Source organism: Passer montanus, unplaced genomic scaffold (assembly GCF_014805655.1).
Source record: "Passer montanus isolate IOZ18808 unplaced genomic scaffold, ASM1480565v1 scaffold35, whole genome shotgun sequence".
NCBI lineage: Eukaryota > Metazoa > Chordata > Aves > Passeriformes > Passeridae > Passer > Passer montanus.
In genome coordinates, this window is record NW_024368263.1 from 704,511 (window position 1) to 721,060 (window position 16,550).

General features: G+C 40.8%; 1 protein-coding gene across 1 annotated transcript in view; it reads right to left on the reverse strand.

The window, feature by feature from the left end:
- Window positions 1-16,550, reverse strand: part of TBCD (tubulin folding cofactor D) — a 108,805-nt gene that overhangs the window by 34,623 nt on the left and 57,632 nt on the right. The window contains exons 16-22 of the mRNA XM_039716036.1: window positions 14,958-14,987; window positions 11,549-11,634; window positions 7,280-7,360; window positions 6,498-6,571; window positions 5,606-5,723; window positions 4,697-4,757; window positions 3,355-3,377 (exon numbers count right to left, since the gene is read on the reverse strand). Coding sequence (XP_039571970.1) covers window positions 3,355-3,377; window positions 4,697-4,757; window positions 5,606-5,723; window positions 6,498-6,571; window positions 7,280-7,360; window positions 11,549-11,634; window positions 14,958-14,987 — 473 coding nt within the window. The remainder of the gene's footprint in view (window positions 1-3,354; window positions 3,378-4,696; window positions 4,758-5,605; window positions 5,724-6,497; window positions 6,572-7,279; window positions 7,361-11,548; window positions 11,635-14,957; window positions 14,988-16,550) is intronic.

The following is a 16,550-nucleotide window of genomic DNA, read 5'->3' on the forward strand; positions in this document are numbered from 1 at the left end:
TACAATACACAGATAATAAGCAGAAAAATAATAAACTTCTATTTCCATAGTTGTAAGTAAAAATATGCCTTAAGTAAGTGAGAAACTGCATTGATAAGATGGTGAAGGGTTTATAATACAGGGGTGTGGCTGTCTGGAATAAGCCAAGAGTTTAGAAGTTATAACAGAAGCATACGTGTGCCTGTGAGTTAGAAGCCCATTGGATAAAAGTATCCATGGTGCAGCAAAAGTAAGTAAAGGGGATAGGTAAGGAAAGCAAAATAAATTCTGTGGCAACTGTCTATTGGTTTAGAAAGTTCTGTATTGCCTTGTAACAAAGAATTTGTGACTACTCCTGAGCTATGGCCAAATGCTTACTCCTCTAAAATCTCACAGCCTCTGAGACTGATGTTTATCTGGGCAATAAATTGTTCTTACCTGAAAATAGTCCCACCCCTTCATCACTATAGACAATAATACTGGACAGTTGTTCAGCTGAAATTTGTCCACCTGAATAGTCACTCCAGAACCTCAGACCATATGAGGCAGTTTCAGACAATCTTAACAAAACTCCTATTAAAATATTGTTTTCTTAAAGACTTTTCATATTGAATCACAGAATTATTTAGGCTGGAAAAGACCTTTATAAGATCATTGAATCCAACCACTGCCAAGACCAACCTAACCCTTTTAACACATCTTTTAAATGTGTTAAAGCCTTTTAAACCTTTTTAACATGTCTTTAAAGCTAAGTTTTCTAGATGGTAAAAACCAGGCATGGTGACTGCACCACTGCCCTGGGGAGTCTGTGCAAGGGTTGCATAAATCTTTTGAGTGAAGTATTTTTTTCCAACATCAAATTAAACCTTCCCTGATGCAGCTTAAGGCCATTTCCTCTTTCCTATCACTTGTCACTTGAGAGAAGGAGTGTTGAGAATGAGTCCAAGGTCTCAGATGCACAACAGAAATAGATCTGCTACAAAAAAAAACCAAAAAAAAACCAGCTACTAACCAAGCTGGTGCAGTGGAAGCAGAATGGAAATCAGGCTGTGCTTAAACCAGCAGTGATTTCCTAACCCAGGTAACACAGCTGAAGGCAACACATGCCACAAGTTTCATCTTAAGCTTTTATACATAAAAATACCATTTAAAACAAATAAAAGGCAGCACAATTTTTGTAACTTCACAACCTGCACAGCCCTAAACAGGCACAGGAGGCAGATGCTCTACAGGGCATGGTTTGCATATGCCTTGGTGTAACCCCCACACAGAAACCCAGAAACTCCTGCACTACCCACAGCTGGAAGTGCACATGCAAATGCTGCAAGCAACCAGCTCCTCCAGACAAACCAGTGCATCAGATGTGTCAGGATCAAGGCTAATGGCAGGAAGTACATCTGATGTGCCTGGACTTGCAGGCTCCTTTGTACTATGGTAAACCCAGAGAGGACTTCTGCAGGAGGACAGAAAAATACTTGTATTTAAAAAAAAAATAAATCTGGTAATATGGTAGAAGACGGGATTTTCTATAATAAGAATAAATGAATTTGAATGCTTTGAGTATATTCAACACTGAGACTGGCTGCAGAACTCAAACCAGGATTGTGTAAAAGATAATCCATGGCCATTTTTCACAATCAGGTTAAAGATGGTGCAAGAATTGCTAAACAAAGATGGTAGAGCAGCTCTATGAATGTTTCCATTATAGCACTTTGGTTTTCTCTTGTCTGACTTGAGGTCCTTATGGATTGAACACAATCAGACAACCAAGAAACTCATGACCCATTTTCCAGTTTAAAATTTATAAACTGAAACTTTGTAAAAAATATTTTAAAAACACCAAAATCCAGCATTTCTACACTTTACTTCCTTTTCCCTTTCTCAGAGGGCAAAAAAATTCCCTAGAATTGCTTGATCAAAGCATTAAAATCCCTGCAGTCCCTGACAAGGCAGTTTAGTGGCCAGAAGTGAAAGCAAAGCATCTAATAAACAACTGAGACATGTGGCCAGATGCTCTTTGTTAATACAGTTTAAAATCCTGAAATACAAATAAAAAAATCATGTTTTCAACATTCCTCCAAGATGTTTTTAACACTGAAAATTCCCGGTAGCAATTTCTCAAATGGAAATCTTTGGAATATTATGTGCAATAATTACTCATCATGAAACAAGTTTGGCTTGTTTCACTAAATGCTTGCCCAGCAACACTCAAATTGTTGGTTTGTTTTTATAACCTAGTTTATTTTTCTTGTTCCATTTTAAAATATTTTATGCACACTGATATTTTACAATATGGATTAGGGCAGACATCTCTGTCTCAGCTAAGTATGACAGCAAACATCAATGAATCAATCCTGCTTGGAGTTGAATTAGAACTCTTATCTAGAACAAAAACATTTCTGTAGGCATCTTATAAATACCATTAAGAGCAAGAAGTGCACATTATGACAAAAACAAATTACACCCAAGCTCCACCCTGACATTAAAGAATTTATGGAAGCCAAGAGAGCCACCCACAAAGACATGAATATACAGTATCAGCACTAAGCCTATCCAGCAGCCCAAGCTCACTCAGGGCTGCAAGTGCCACATTTCTCTAAATGACCCCCCAAGAAGTAAATTCTATCATTTTTGCAGAAAGCTTCATGATTAAAAAAAACTTGCACAATTTTTTCTCAACCTGTAATTAATAATTACATAAAGAACTAGTTCAGGTTTACTCTTTTCAGGGAAGGCACGTGTGAAGAAGTGAACTAAAAATGACCAAAAACTGTCAGTGAAAGGAGGAAAAACCCTCACTTGCATATACAGTTATTAGGGAATACAAGTCATTATGATTTCATTTCCTTAAATTGAGAATCAAACTCTGAAGTCACACACCAGTTTTAATTCACATTTACTTAACAGTTCCTTAAGCAATATCCCTTAATTTCCTGGAAGCTTCAACAAATAGGAAATGAAAAACAACTTAGTGAAAACTCATTTACATTTTCTTTGTCGCAAGAGCTGAAAAATTGCCCTGAACCTTTTGCAATGTTCCTGTCCTGCCTGTCACACAGGATGGAGAAAGGAATTCTGGAACTCAGAGGGAAGCTGACAGGAAGGGAAGGGGGAAAAAAGGGAGAAAAAACAAGGGGGAAAACAGGAGGAAGGGAAAAGGAAAAAAAGGAAAAGGAAAAGGAAAAGGAAAAGGAAAAGGAAAAGGAAAAGGAAAAGGAAAAGGAAAAGGAAAAGGAAAAGGAAAAGGAAAAGGAAAAGGAAAAGGAAAAGGTCACTAATTGTACAAAACACCTCCTCCTTCCCAGATCCTGGTTTCAGTCCCTTTAACTGACATTTTCCAAGATGAAAAATGATGGGTTTGCATCTTTTGCTTACCTGTACAACTGACGACTGCAAAGCTGGAGGGAAAAAAAGTAACATATATTTTAATTGAATTTGTTTGATCCAAATGTTTTAATTTTCCCCCTCACATGCAATGCCATATACTGTAAGTTGTGCAAAACTTAAGTTAATTAAAAAAATAAAATTCAAAGAGAAAACCTCTTTAAAACAACTTCTCTATATCCATTTGAACTTTGTTTTAAAAAAAAAAACCCAACACATAAAGCACTATTTTCCTGAATTCCAAACTTAAGCTGCTCCTGCAAATACCCTGGAAACCAGTTTGGCTTTTTAAAATATATTTGCTTTCCACCACTGGCCTTTACAGAATGATGATAGACTGCATTGTTTGATCACTGAAAATAACTTTGGAAACTACAGATTGAACAGAAAAAACTAAATGTGACTGAAAAATCTTACTCAATTCTTAATGTTACAGCAAGCCACTGTAAAAAATCAGAGATTATCACATTTCTATGTAGTAAAAGACAAAAAAAACCCAGATTATTTAAAATGGAGAGTTTATGCAACTGCACCACCACAACTTAAGGCCACTGTGAGTGCAGAGATGTGCTGACCAAGCTTTCAGGCACTTCAGCAAGAGGAAGTTAAAGGAGAACAAAGGTGCTTTTTCAACCTGTGGCAGCAGCTCTGAGCTGTGCCCAGAACTAAAGAGGCACCTGTGGATTTTGGTGGGTGAAGGGTGAAGTCTGCCAGCTCATCAGAGCTGGCACTAAAGGTCCTACAGATCCTGCAGGAACAGCAGCAGCCTGAATGCTGGAGTGCTGTCTGTTCCATGCTGGGATGAAAAACCCAACACCATGGGATGACTGAAAATGAAAGGGAAAAATTAAGGAAAATTCTCTCCCCAGAAGTATTTGGAAGTGCTCTGAGCAGGACAAGGCTTCATTTAGCATAGGCAGAGATACAGACAATGCACCAACTGAAATGCAGAATATGATTTTTTGAGAAACAGGAAATTGTGGATGCAGGGACAAGGAATGGGCTCACCAAATGTCCCCTGAGCACAGCTACCCCATGGCCAGTCAGGAGGATAAAGGGGGAGCAAAGACAGAGGGACAAGGAACCAAAAAACCCCCTGAGGCATTTCAGAAATGTAATTTCCAGCATCAGAGCTGGGGGTTCAGCAAGAGGCAGAAGAGCCCCCAGTGTCACTGTGTGAGACACAGGGACCAGGACAAAGAGGTGTCCCAGAGGCTGGGGTGTCCAAACCACCAGGACAAGGTTCACTCTTGGACAGCTGCCTTAATTGCAATTATTTGTTAAAAATCACACAGCATTCCAGGGTAAAAATAGATTTATGCTGGCAACAAACCTCTTGGTGAATTTGCTTGAGCCCCTCCAATGATTCTTCAGTGAAATAATATGTGACAGATCTGTAAAAGTATACAAAATTTTTAATCATCATGCTGCAAATCATTTTTTTTCCCATAACATCATTGTACTTTCAAACAAAAAAACAATCATTTGATTTTCAAATTATGCTCCACAGAAACACCTAATATTTATTTTAAAATAGTTCAGCAAACATAATAACAGAAATTCTTTCCTTATCATACAGAAAATTATTCCCAAAAGGCTTATAAAAAAATCAGTGTCACTTCCTAATAACAGTCAATATATACATATATACCAGGCAATTAGAATTGCCAATACACTGAAAACCCTTCTCAGCTCAGTTGTATTTTTAGACTTCAACACTCGATTTTTCCATCTATTCAAGTACTTCCTACTACTAAAAATGATTTTTTTTCCTTGAACACAAATTCTTTTGATGGACACTGCTGGCAAGTGTGTGTGTAAATATACAGATATACTTTTATATACACATGGACCAGCATTCATAATGAGTCTAACTCAATGAGCTGCTTGAGGAGGTTTTTCTCCAACACTAAGGAGGTTTTTCTCCAACCCTGAACACAAAAGACTGTCCCTACCTAGGATGACAGCACATTTATAGGGAAAAGGAATTAATCTGTATTTAACTGATCAATTCTCCAAGTAAGGCAACAAAGGATCTCTCTCTATTAATTATGAATTTAAGACTGAAGTCTTAAATCACTGAATAAAACGTGAAAGCTCAGCATCACTCATAAAAACAAACAAAAAATTCAACGGAAACCCAGTTCAGTGAGATGAAGATTTCCATAATTGTACTCAGGAAGCTTTTAATAGAGCAGACATGAAAGGAAAATTTATAGTCTAGATAATCTTGCATTAATACCTATTATTCTCTTGTGCCAGTTTACACAGAGCATGGGTGATCTCAGCACAGGCAAGGATTGCCCCATGGCGTGTGTGCAGATCTGAGCCCACTGATAAAGGCAGAAGTCTTGGCAAAACTGAAAGAGATTAAATAATTAATTCATTATTTTTTAAACAAAGCATAGTGGCAGACCACAGCTCTAAATGTAATTTTGCCTGCCTAGAAAGAACACTGAAAAAGCATTCAAGTGTCCTGGCCACTTTGTGAAAAACAAGTTTTAATGAAGTAAATTGTGACAAACCCACAGTGAGCTGTTTTATACTCCCAAGCACCTCCCTGGCTGGAGCAAATAAAATAACATTGGGCACTGAGCAGTCAGGGAAATGGGTGGGATTTGATTTCCATGTTAAGTGGCACCTTCCTGGAGCAGGACAGGAGCCCAGGCAAGGCCTGCACTGCAACATCTGCCAGGCTTTTCCAGATCTCAGGCTCAGCAAAGGACCCTGGGCTCATGCTGAGAAACATCTGGTTTCACACAGAGTGAGAAAGGAATTCTTCTGCAGGTGTCAGGCTGGACAAGACAAAACAGATCCCCCACCCTTTACAACATCAAAGCAAGAGCTGGGAGTTGGAGGGGTGGCTGCTGGAGCTGCTACCACACAACTGCACCCATTTATTCACCTCAGAACCAGCAGAGTCCACTGCAGCCAGCTATCCAAGGCCCCAGATAAAAAACAACCTGGCAGTAATTTATCATTTTTGCATAAAACCTAAAAATGTGTAAAGCCGTCACTACATTGCATTAAGTGGCAGGGGAAATCTTAATTTTTATTAAGTAGGTCTATTAGTTCTTTGAAGATTTGTCTTGCCTAAGCTCAGCCTGGCTGGGCAGAGCTCAGCTGGTACCTACCCACATTTGCCATGTACTCAGGGGCCTGGGGAGTGATGTTATGCAGAGCTTTGGTGGAAAGTTCTCGAATAACACTGTAAGAAAGCATTTCTGAGGGTTAGCAAGTCAGTAGAAGCAATGTGTTAAAAAAATAATGTGAGCAAAGGACTTCTGCCCCCAACCAAAACAAATATTCAAAATTACAGTACTCTCTGTCCATCCTATGCTGCCCCCTGTAAAAAAGCCAACAAAACCAAAGAGCAGCCAGCCTGCAGCCAACTTTCAATGGAATGAAAAGAGCTCAAAGAGACAGGGAAAAACACCAGTGGGGCCTGAGGGCTTGTTCTGAGCACTGGGACAGTGCAGTAAACTGTGATTATTTCTCATGATGCAAACTATGATCAGCACTGATAGAATCTCACTTGTGTGATATGTACACATTTCAATCTCCATGAACACTGAATGTAAGCACCATCTCTATGCATGAAATCTGCTTTAATTAGGATAATTGTATGGTGACAGTGTTTACCCCTCACATACACTATATACCATATAAATGGGATTTATTAATCTATTAACAGATTGAGGTCATGGCCAAAAGACAAAATTCATAAAGCTGCTTAAGTGACATTTTGCTTGGGAGGTACAGATGATATCACCTACTACTTGCCCAGTTCCCTTCAGTCAAATGCTGCTGCAAAGCCAGGTGTGAGTAAAATTTACAGAAATAATCTACAAAAGCAGAAAAATCTATGCAGGACAGTCAATTCCTGGATATTAATAATTCAATTTGATGAACTTACCTATCCCAGTGGTTAATTTTCATGTTAACTAAATGATCAATCATTGGCTGTGTGTACTCAGGAAAGCCAGCAATATACACACTGAAAAAGAAAAAAAACCAGATATAGATTACAAATATAGTCCAGAGACAGAGAGTACAGAACCAATATCTTTGTGCATTTTAGCACAGCCTGTTCCAAAGGTTTAAATCCTCTGGTTTTAAGACAACCCAAAAATTACTGAAATGTGCCTTCTTCTAAATGGGATGCAGCTGAGTGACAGGATGGGAAATACTCTGAATTATTGAAAAAAAACTTAAAACCACTTCTGTAAAACTTTCAGATTGTTTCTAAAACCTGCTGTACATACAACAAGCTTGACATTCAATCCCATTGTTACATTCCAGAAAATCCAGATGTGTATATTAACCTGAATAATTATTTCAGATTGGAGAAACACATCATTGATAACAACTGCAAGACAGAGGAAAAATAAGTTACAGAAATGTGTTGCATCTTCATAAATACAATGGTCCAAAATAGAAAAGGGGTTTTCCATTTGTCCTTCTTAAAAATCAAACATGTGCAGGGAGTGAATTGTGACAAAAGCTGCAGAGCTCAGGTGTGAGATGGAAGGAAGAGCAGCACTAATTAGGGAGCCTGCATTGCCTCACTCACAGCCACACTTCCAATCTGCAGAAGCATCAGCTATGGAAAGCCAAGGTCAACACAAGTGAAGTGAAATGTTTGTTCAGTACATCTAATGAGTGTTAAATCACCTTGGGAGGCCCAACTATCAGCAGGATTTGTGTCAGAAGGGCACAAAGGGACTCATGGACTACCCTCATTTCACCTGTTCAGATCTTTTGAGTGATTTTATAACTTTGCAGCTATAATGGTGTTCCATTGATATACCTGTGTGCAGTCAGAAGGAAACAAACAGAAAAACCAAATACTGCCACATGTTCCATCCTGGTATCTATGGAATTCAACAGAGAGGGAATCCTTAAATCCACAGCCACACCTCAGTTACCTGAACCAACACTGCACACAGAAGCACCCTCCACTGAGCCCTAGAGAAGGATTTGACACTTGGTTCAAATTGTTGTTGATGCCAGCAGAGATATATAAATATAATAGAATATAAACATATAAAATAAAATAGAAATAAATATATAATTGATATCTCTAGGTCCTGTCCCTCCTCTGCAGGAACACACAATGCAGACACATTTCCCCTGCCATGTTTGAGCTCCCATCTCTACTTTGTAGTTGCTTTTCTGAGTCCCAGTTTTAGCACCCACCACTCTTGCCAACCATTTTAATTGCACTTCCTTTCCCAGCTAAAATCAATCTCTTGGGTCACAGGTGTAGCTAAATCCCACTTTTAGTTTTAGTTTATAACTATCTTTAACTACCTTCTGTGCCCTACTGAGAATTTAATGCAAGAATCCTTGCACACAGGTCTGTATTTCCTGATGATGGTGCTGGTTGGATTTCTGTACCCCACTCAGGTTAAGAAGCTTTTTCCTCAACTCTGCTTGTACCAAGCTCAGAACTCCTGGAATCACATCATCTCTTTACTGCTAGTTCATATAAAATAGGTTTCCTTGACCTTCCATCCTCAGAAATGTATTATGATATTTGAGCTGAATCCTCCAAATACCATGAGCAAAAAGGGCACCCAGTGTGATAAACCTGCACTAAAATATTTAGATTTGAAAGGCTCTAAACAACTATTTATACACACACACAAATATTTGTAAATATACATGATACTGCCCCTTTACTGGAACATCACCATCATTTATGAACCAAATTCAGCTGCAGAAATTGACACTTGTTTTTAATGAGCTTTTATTGCTCAACATTATCATGGTACATGTTTTCTGAGTAGCCAAATATATACCTGGGTGCCTTTTTCTTTAATGTTACTCAGGGAAAAATAAGGAAATTGCCAAGTAACTTAAGTATTGACCTGAATAATGACAGGCTGCTTGAAGAGCAGTGTAGTGTTTTGGAAGTAATATAGTGAATGGCAAATATTTTACAAAAAACTAGTTTGATTAATGGCACTGAAGATGGCTTCAGAGAATCAAGCTTCTAAGTGCATAAGGCTATTTATAAAAAGATTTACAAATTTATTCCTCTTGCTGAACAGTTCAAAGAAAGAAATCAACAGTAAAAATATTTTCACTTAGGTAAGTGGCACTCCTACAAAGACTCTGGAAATCACAGTGAAAAAAGTAAGAAAAAAAAAATTTAAATTACCAATTCAGCTCTTGAAAAGTCAGAAGAACATAATCAGCCTCCAAGCCAGAGAGAAAATAGAAGAATTATAGAAGAGAGGAAGTAAGACCAGCTTTGTCACTTCTGAATGTTTTCAATTCTGTATTAGTACAAAAGCCCAGAGCTGCAGAAGTGCCGTGGATGCCACCCCAGGGATCTCGAGCAGCAGGGCAATACAGGCTCCTGCATTGCCCCATCCCCGTAGGAGGCAGCTCTGGGGAAGGCTGTGGGAGGAGGGTGGGGACCCCAGGAGGGCTGCCAGTGGGTAAAAGGTGAAGGGATGAGCAGACTGAAGTGATTCTGCACTAAAAGGACAATGCAGAGGTGGACAGATCAGTGAAAAACCAGTCTAGGTGAAGACAGAGGGTTCCAGTATGAATTAAAAACCTCTCACTGGATGTGGAAGAGGTTTTACAGTGACTCATGCGAGCCAGAGAGAAGTTTGATCAGAGGATCCATGCTTACCCCTGAAAGGATTTTCTACCAAGGTCATTGACATAAAAACCAAGAAAGAAAGAAGGATAAATAAAAGAAACTTGCAACTGTCTATTCCAATGAGCACTTTGTCTTTCCTGACCAATGAATAAACTGATGAGTTTTGTAAGAATGTATAAAAAGCATACATGCTAGAATAAAAACAGTTTGAAGCCTTCTGAAAATGGAGTGTGTTGCTTTGGACTGTCTCCATCTCAACTACAACAAGTGGAAGCCACAAGGCTGGCAGTGGAGCAGGACCCACCATGTACCTGTGTGCAGTTTTTGATGGCCCCAAGGACATCATCTGCTCCAGCCTTTGGGAGCTGCTGGGCTCCTGAGCAGCCCCACGGGGCAATGTCCTGCCCTGTCTCCACCAGGGCTGACTCACCCTCATGCTGCTGGGCTGCTCTCCCCACCCTGGCTCTGGACACAGACTCTGTCTGAGACAGCTCAAGCCACAACCAGCCCCTGCTCTTCGTCATTTCCTCGTGAGGAAATGCAATATTCTGCTCCTTCTGGCCATCCAGTTTGGCTCCCAACTCCCCTGATGTCAGCACCTCTGTGTTTCCAGAGCTGACTCTGTGTTCCAGGTTTATAACCACCCCAGTTTGGGTACTTCCAGCTGCTCTTTGCAGACTGCACTGCAGAGATCAGTTGGGTTTTTCAAACATTACTGCACGCTGTGGCCAGCTTTCCACTGAGCTGGCACAAGCACTGGAGCTCAAGGTCTATGCACAGACCACAATTCAACTGTTGTGGTTGTGAGGCTCCCAGAACGAGGGAAGAGATGAATCTGACTCCATATTCTTAGAAGGTTGATTTATTAATTATGGTATTGTATTATATTAAAATAAATGCTATATTAGAACTATTCTAAAGTATAGAGAAAAGGATACATCAGAAGGTTGGAAAAGAATGAATAATGAAAAGTCGTGACTCCTCAGAGAGTCCGACACAGCTGGACCATGACTGGTTATTAAGCAAAAACAATTCACATGGAACCAATCAAACATGCACCTGCCACATTTTAAAGCAGCAAAACAGGAGAAGCAAATCAGATAATAGTTTTTCTTTTCCTCTGAGACTTCTCAGCTTCTCAGGACAAAAAATCCTGGCGAAGGGATTTTTCAGAAAATATTATAGTAACATTCAACAACTTGGGCAAACTTTCATTGTTTTGTTCATTTACAATGGGTAGAACCTGATTTTTTCCCCATATCAGAGTCTGTCTGCCATCATAACAGCCTTTCCTTTGACTACAACTCTCCAAATTTCATCTTGTCCAGCCTTGAGCAGCTTAGATATTTTTGTGACACCTCCTGGCTGCTTCCTCCTCGTCGCCAAGGAAATCATGGCCCTGTTTTCCCTCTGCCTCACACATGATAACCAGTCATCAAAAAAATAAAACAACAATTTTGATTTACTTAAAACCATCAGAATGAAACAGGTGAGGCAATCAGATAAAAATTTCATTAGGTACAAGAGGTCATTCATATTTTGGAAAATTAAAAATTGGAAACTTACCTTATAGTCAAGTAACAGTTAGCTCTGTTACCAACAGCAAAATAATCAGCTGCAGTCAGAATGTCAATGCCATGGGGGAAAGTGCCCTACAAACAAAATATTGTTTTAAAATGTATAATACATTCCAAATAGACAACATGATTGAAAACAAACCTCCTGCTACTCTCCCAAGCACTGACAAAATACATTTTAATTTATAGTAAAATCACTTGCACTAGAGACATAAAGGATATTGAATATATAAACAGCAAAATACCTCACTGTGCTTGTGAGTCAATGATAAACAGCCCAAGCAAATGGCAGCAGGCAGTAACCTATGCAACAGCTCCCTTCACACCTCCCAGCCATACCAAAATATGTATTTGGCTAATGCATGACTATGTATATACCCAAAGATGATTCCTCTAGAAGGGTTTAGATAAACATAAACATGTTCCCAGTTTATGTGAAGACACAAGGTGACTTTAATGAAATATAAAATTAGAGATTTAAGCACCAAGAGGTGCATCACGTGTAGAGTGCACGGGAGTTTCTACTTACACTTCTATTTTATGACTCATTAATAAACTAAAAAATGGGATTGGTTTGTTTTTAAAATGAACACTGGTTCCCAGCAAAGCCTGAAACACTGAATCCTACTGAGGGATCCCACTTCTGCCATCACTTCTCAAAGCAGTCTGCTTCTAGAAGATAAATTATCTTTCAAAGTATGAGATTTCCACTTAGAAATCTCCATTTCTGTATGCAAACAATCCAATTCAGATATTCAGAATTTTATTGGCTCTGGCTGGTTTGACAGAGCATCAGCAGAGGCAGCAGAGCACCCATGAGCCACGATGAAAAACAAATGGAAACGAGCCAGCTGACACTGGCTCCACTCACCTCCAAAAGGGACACTCAGAGGGTATTAAAACAATGAGGCTCCCTGGAAGTACAGGTTTGGGATGTGATGCAGCTTTGTTTACAGCTCACTCATCCCTTCCACATTAGGATCCAGCCATGCAAAACTAGTGGGAAGTATCTCTCCATCAGAGAGAATCACTGAAGCAGTTCATCCTGGAAGCAGTGGGAGCTGCCAGCTGCTGCCAAGGTCTTGCTCTGGGAAGCAGAATTCCAGTGCTCCCAAAAAACAAGGCCTGAAATCTGACTGGAGCAAGGACAGAGTATTTATGGCTTATCCAAGCCTGCAAGTCATGGTAACTCAAAGATAAAATGAATGCTCTGTCCAAAAGCCTCATGAAACCTTGATTAGGGGCAGAAAGGTACATGAGAAACATCTCAGGACGATGTAAGGCCAAAGAGCAGGCCACACAATGGAAGACAGAAAGATTCACACACCACAAGGAAAATCTCAGCCAACAATTTGAGTTCTAGCTGCCAGCTGGACCTTGCTGTTTGTTCCCCAGCTGTGTGTGCCAGTTGGATGCCCTCTCACAAAGGGCACGGTGCCACCAAGCCTGTTGGTGAGACAGCATCATTCCTGCTTTCAGGAACACAGAGGTCACAGCCAGTCAGGCTTTACAGGAACAGCCAAGAGCTGCTCTTCTCCCAGAACACTTCAAACTCCTCCAATATAGAAGTTGGTGTTATTAGAAGTATCTGCATTTCTCATGATTTATGCTCAAAAAAATTCTTCAGATTTTTCAAAGCTCCCACTGACACACAGTGTAAGTGGCATTCTTGCAATGCCTTCTCCTGTGGCCATCAGCAAGCTCTGATTTGGGACATGTGCAATTACAAAGCTGAAGGAGGCAGAACCAGGGAACAAGTGAGGCCAACCTTTTTCTCCACCTATTTAGTATCAGCCTTATTACCTCAGGTGGAGAATATGTTTCAGCTCCTTCCAATTCAGAGAGAGGTTGTCTCTTTCAACACACTGTGAACTCCAGAGGGTGGATCTGCTCATTAAATAACCATTTTCCTGGGCACCAAGGAATGGTTCAGCAAGTAAAACTTCTGACCTTCTGCAGGAACCAGCAGGAGCCTGACAGTTCCTCCATGCCATGAAAACTCAATGTTTCACTGCTGATGTCCCAACAGAAGGGCTGAAATCATCATCATGTGATGACACATTTGAGTTGTGGGTCAAAGCAAAGTCTGTAAGGAACCTTTCTGGCTGTAATCTAACATGGACTGCACTCCTCTAATTCAGAAATAAAAAAACCCACGAAATTTTTGCTAGATGGAAGCACTTCTAAACGTGCAGCAGCCAGGAGCCCTCTCTCCCCTGGAGCCAAGTCAGGCTAAGGTGTTATTTACTTTGTTCAGCACTCACACTGCAATCAGGCTGGGCTGCTGTGTGATGCCCAACCTCTCCAGGGCAGGAACTGCAGACCCAGAAGAGCCACCCTGGCTTCTGTTTATCACAGACCCAGCTGGGTCAGGTCACCAAAAATCCCTCCTCTATTCTTCCCAGTCTTCCTGCACCCTTTCTCTGCTATTAACTTACTTCTGTCTAGAAATACATGAACAGATGGTTTAACAGCCAGAGTTCTAAACGAATAAAATTCTGGCACAGAAATTTTTCAGGAATGCTGGCATGTGACAGCATTTTAACAAAGATCCCTGAAAGAGCAGCTTATTGATACCAAAATTGCTTTAACCATGCTCACATGTCCTGCTCTGTTCACAGGAATACACTGTCTGAACCATCCCTCCCCACACGTTCTCTCTCTTAGTTGTATATTCAGATTTATTAATTCCTGGTAAGAAACCAGTAAATCCAAGGCTTTACCCTTTTTGCTTCTCCTCCAAGCCTGAAAATCAAAGCTGTCTTGAGGATTTTAACTACTTAAATGTTGCTAAGTTACATGGGAACATACCACAATACTTTTTACCAAAGGACTTGGGTACCTCCAAAAGTACCAGATTTCTCAAAATATCTAGATGATACAAGACACAAGCCTAAAAACTGAGTCTGGAGCCTTGTTTACTGTGGAACCACCAACTACAGCAATGATTGCACAGCCCACTTCAGCTGGTCTGATTCTATTGAAAACTAGAAAATCAATCAAACCAAACCAAAAAACCAAAGAAAACCTAAAAAGCCACCCCATAAAACCCCCCAAAAAAACAAACAAACAAAAAAATCCCTGCACTTTTCCTGCTTTAAAAGCACAGTAGTTTCCAGGGTGTACAATAACCAGCTCAAATGCTGGTTTTGCTTTTCTGAAGGACTGAAAATTACCAGTAAGCTCATTTTCTTCCCAAACCGGAATGCTAAAATAAAACTCACACCTCAGAAAAGCATTCCACAAGAACTTGCTGTTCATAATGAAAACAATTATTTTGTGACATTCTTCCCCTCAATTTTTCCAAAGCCACGGTGTCTAATTTTGATTTTAGGTACTCCATGCTTACAGTAAGCTCCAAGGCACAAATGAATGAAGATGCAGGGAAGTCACCATACCTGTCTCCCAACATTCTCCTGGAAGGCAGCCTGAGGAACAGAGAACAAACACACCAAAACGAGTCAGGTTTGCTTTTTGATAAACACCAGATGATGAATTCAAAACACACAACAATATAAATGACCCATGGCTTTTCTGTTTTAAATAAAGTAAACTTTGTCAGTAGAACAAGCCTGCAGGGCTTTTCTGTTTCTGCATCTCCACGTTCTCTGTTCCTGGAGCCCTACGTTGCCTGGCAGCAGTTTGAGAATTCAGGTTTATTAAACTTGTCACACCCACACAAGTGCTTGGGAGCAGTGACACCAGGCTTGGCCCTGGGATGGAAAGTCAGTGCCTGCAGAAAACAGCAACTGAGGCAACTCACTCTTGTCTGACTTCAACATCATTTGCTAAGACTCAGCAAAGCTTAATTCTTTAATGTAAATGAAAACTTTGGGAAAAAACATTAAGAGTGCAATATTTATCTACAGGGTATGTGTCTGAAAGCATGCTGAAACACTGAGCTTGTTAAATTTGAAGACAAAATACATGTAAATCTCTTGTATTTTGCACTAAATAAACTCAAAATCTTGCAAAAATGCAATGAAAACGACCAGAAAATGTATCTGTCTACTTGTATGGCATACAGAAGAAAATCTGCTTAATTCCCTATTTGAATTTTCTTTCACAAAAAAAAGCCAATTATTTTTATCCCTTTAAAGGCCATAAAATCCTAAGCACCAAAAGAGTTTCTGTCAATTTTAACTCTTAAGGGAGCGGAGATCATTGTGATCTGGACACTTCTCCCTGGCACTGCCACTCTCTCTGCACACACAGCTTTCCAGGGATGGACAACACTCATTAGCTGATACTTAATGGACAGGGGAGAAGCTCCAATGTTTACTGCAACACCACAAGAATTTGGACAGCCAGAGCTTCTGTATTTCCTGCACAACTCCAGCAGCCCTGTGGTAATCCACCTGTGACAACAACAGGTTCAGCTGGCTCCCCAGGAGGATCCCACTCTGCAGGTGGAGCAAGGGCTGACGCCAGCCGGGACGGAGCCGGAGCCTCCCGGGCTGCTGCTGCCTGCTCAGGCTGCTGCCTGCAGCCCCTGCACGCCTGCCCAGGCAGCTCCAGCTGCTGCAGGCAGCTCAGGGCATGGAGCACAGCCTGGCACAGCCCACCTGCTGCCAGCAGTGCCCCTGGGCAGCACACCCAGCCGGGCTGGGGCAGGAGCTGCGGCTGCAGCGGTGCCTGGGGCTGCAGCGGTGCCTGGGGCTGCTCCTTGCTGCTGCTGCAGCCCAGCTGCTGCCACAGGCTCTTCCCCTCCTCTCCTCACTCCAGGACAGGGTGCCTGTCACTCTGCACCATTCATTTCTTTCTTCTTCCAGCTCTAGGTCCTGGTTTCTGCTGCCCTCAGTGCATTACTGCAGGCACGGGCTGCGTTTTATGCCACGCACCCTCTGGAGATCAAGCAGATCTCATCAAGCTGTAGGCAGTTATTTGTGCAGCTCTGAGCTCCCCCTTGGTGGAAAGAAGGCAGTTAGGTGATCATCTTTTAGCCCATTCCACCAAAAAAAAGATATGTTTGGGATGCAGATAACTCTGAT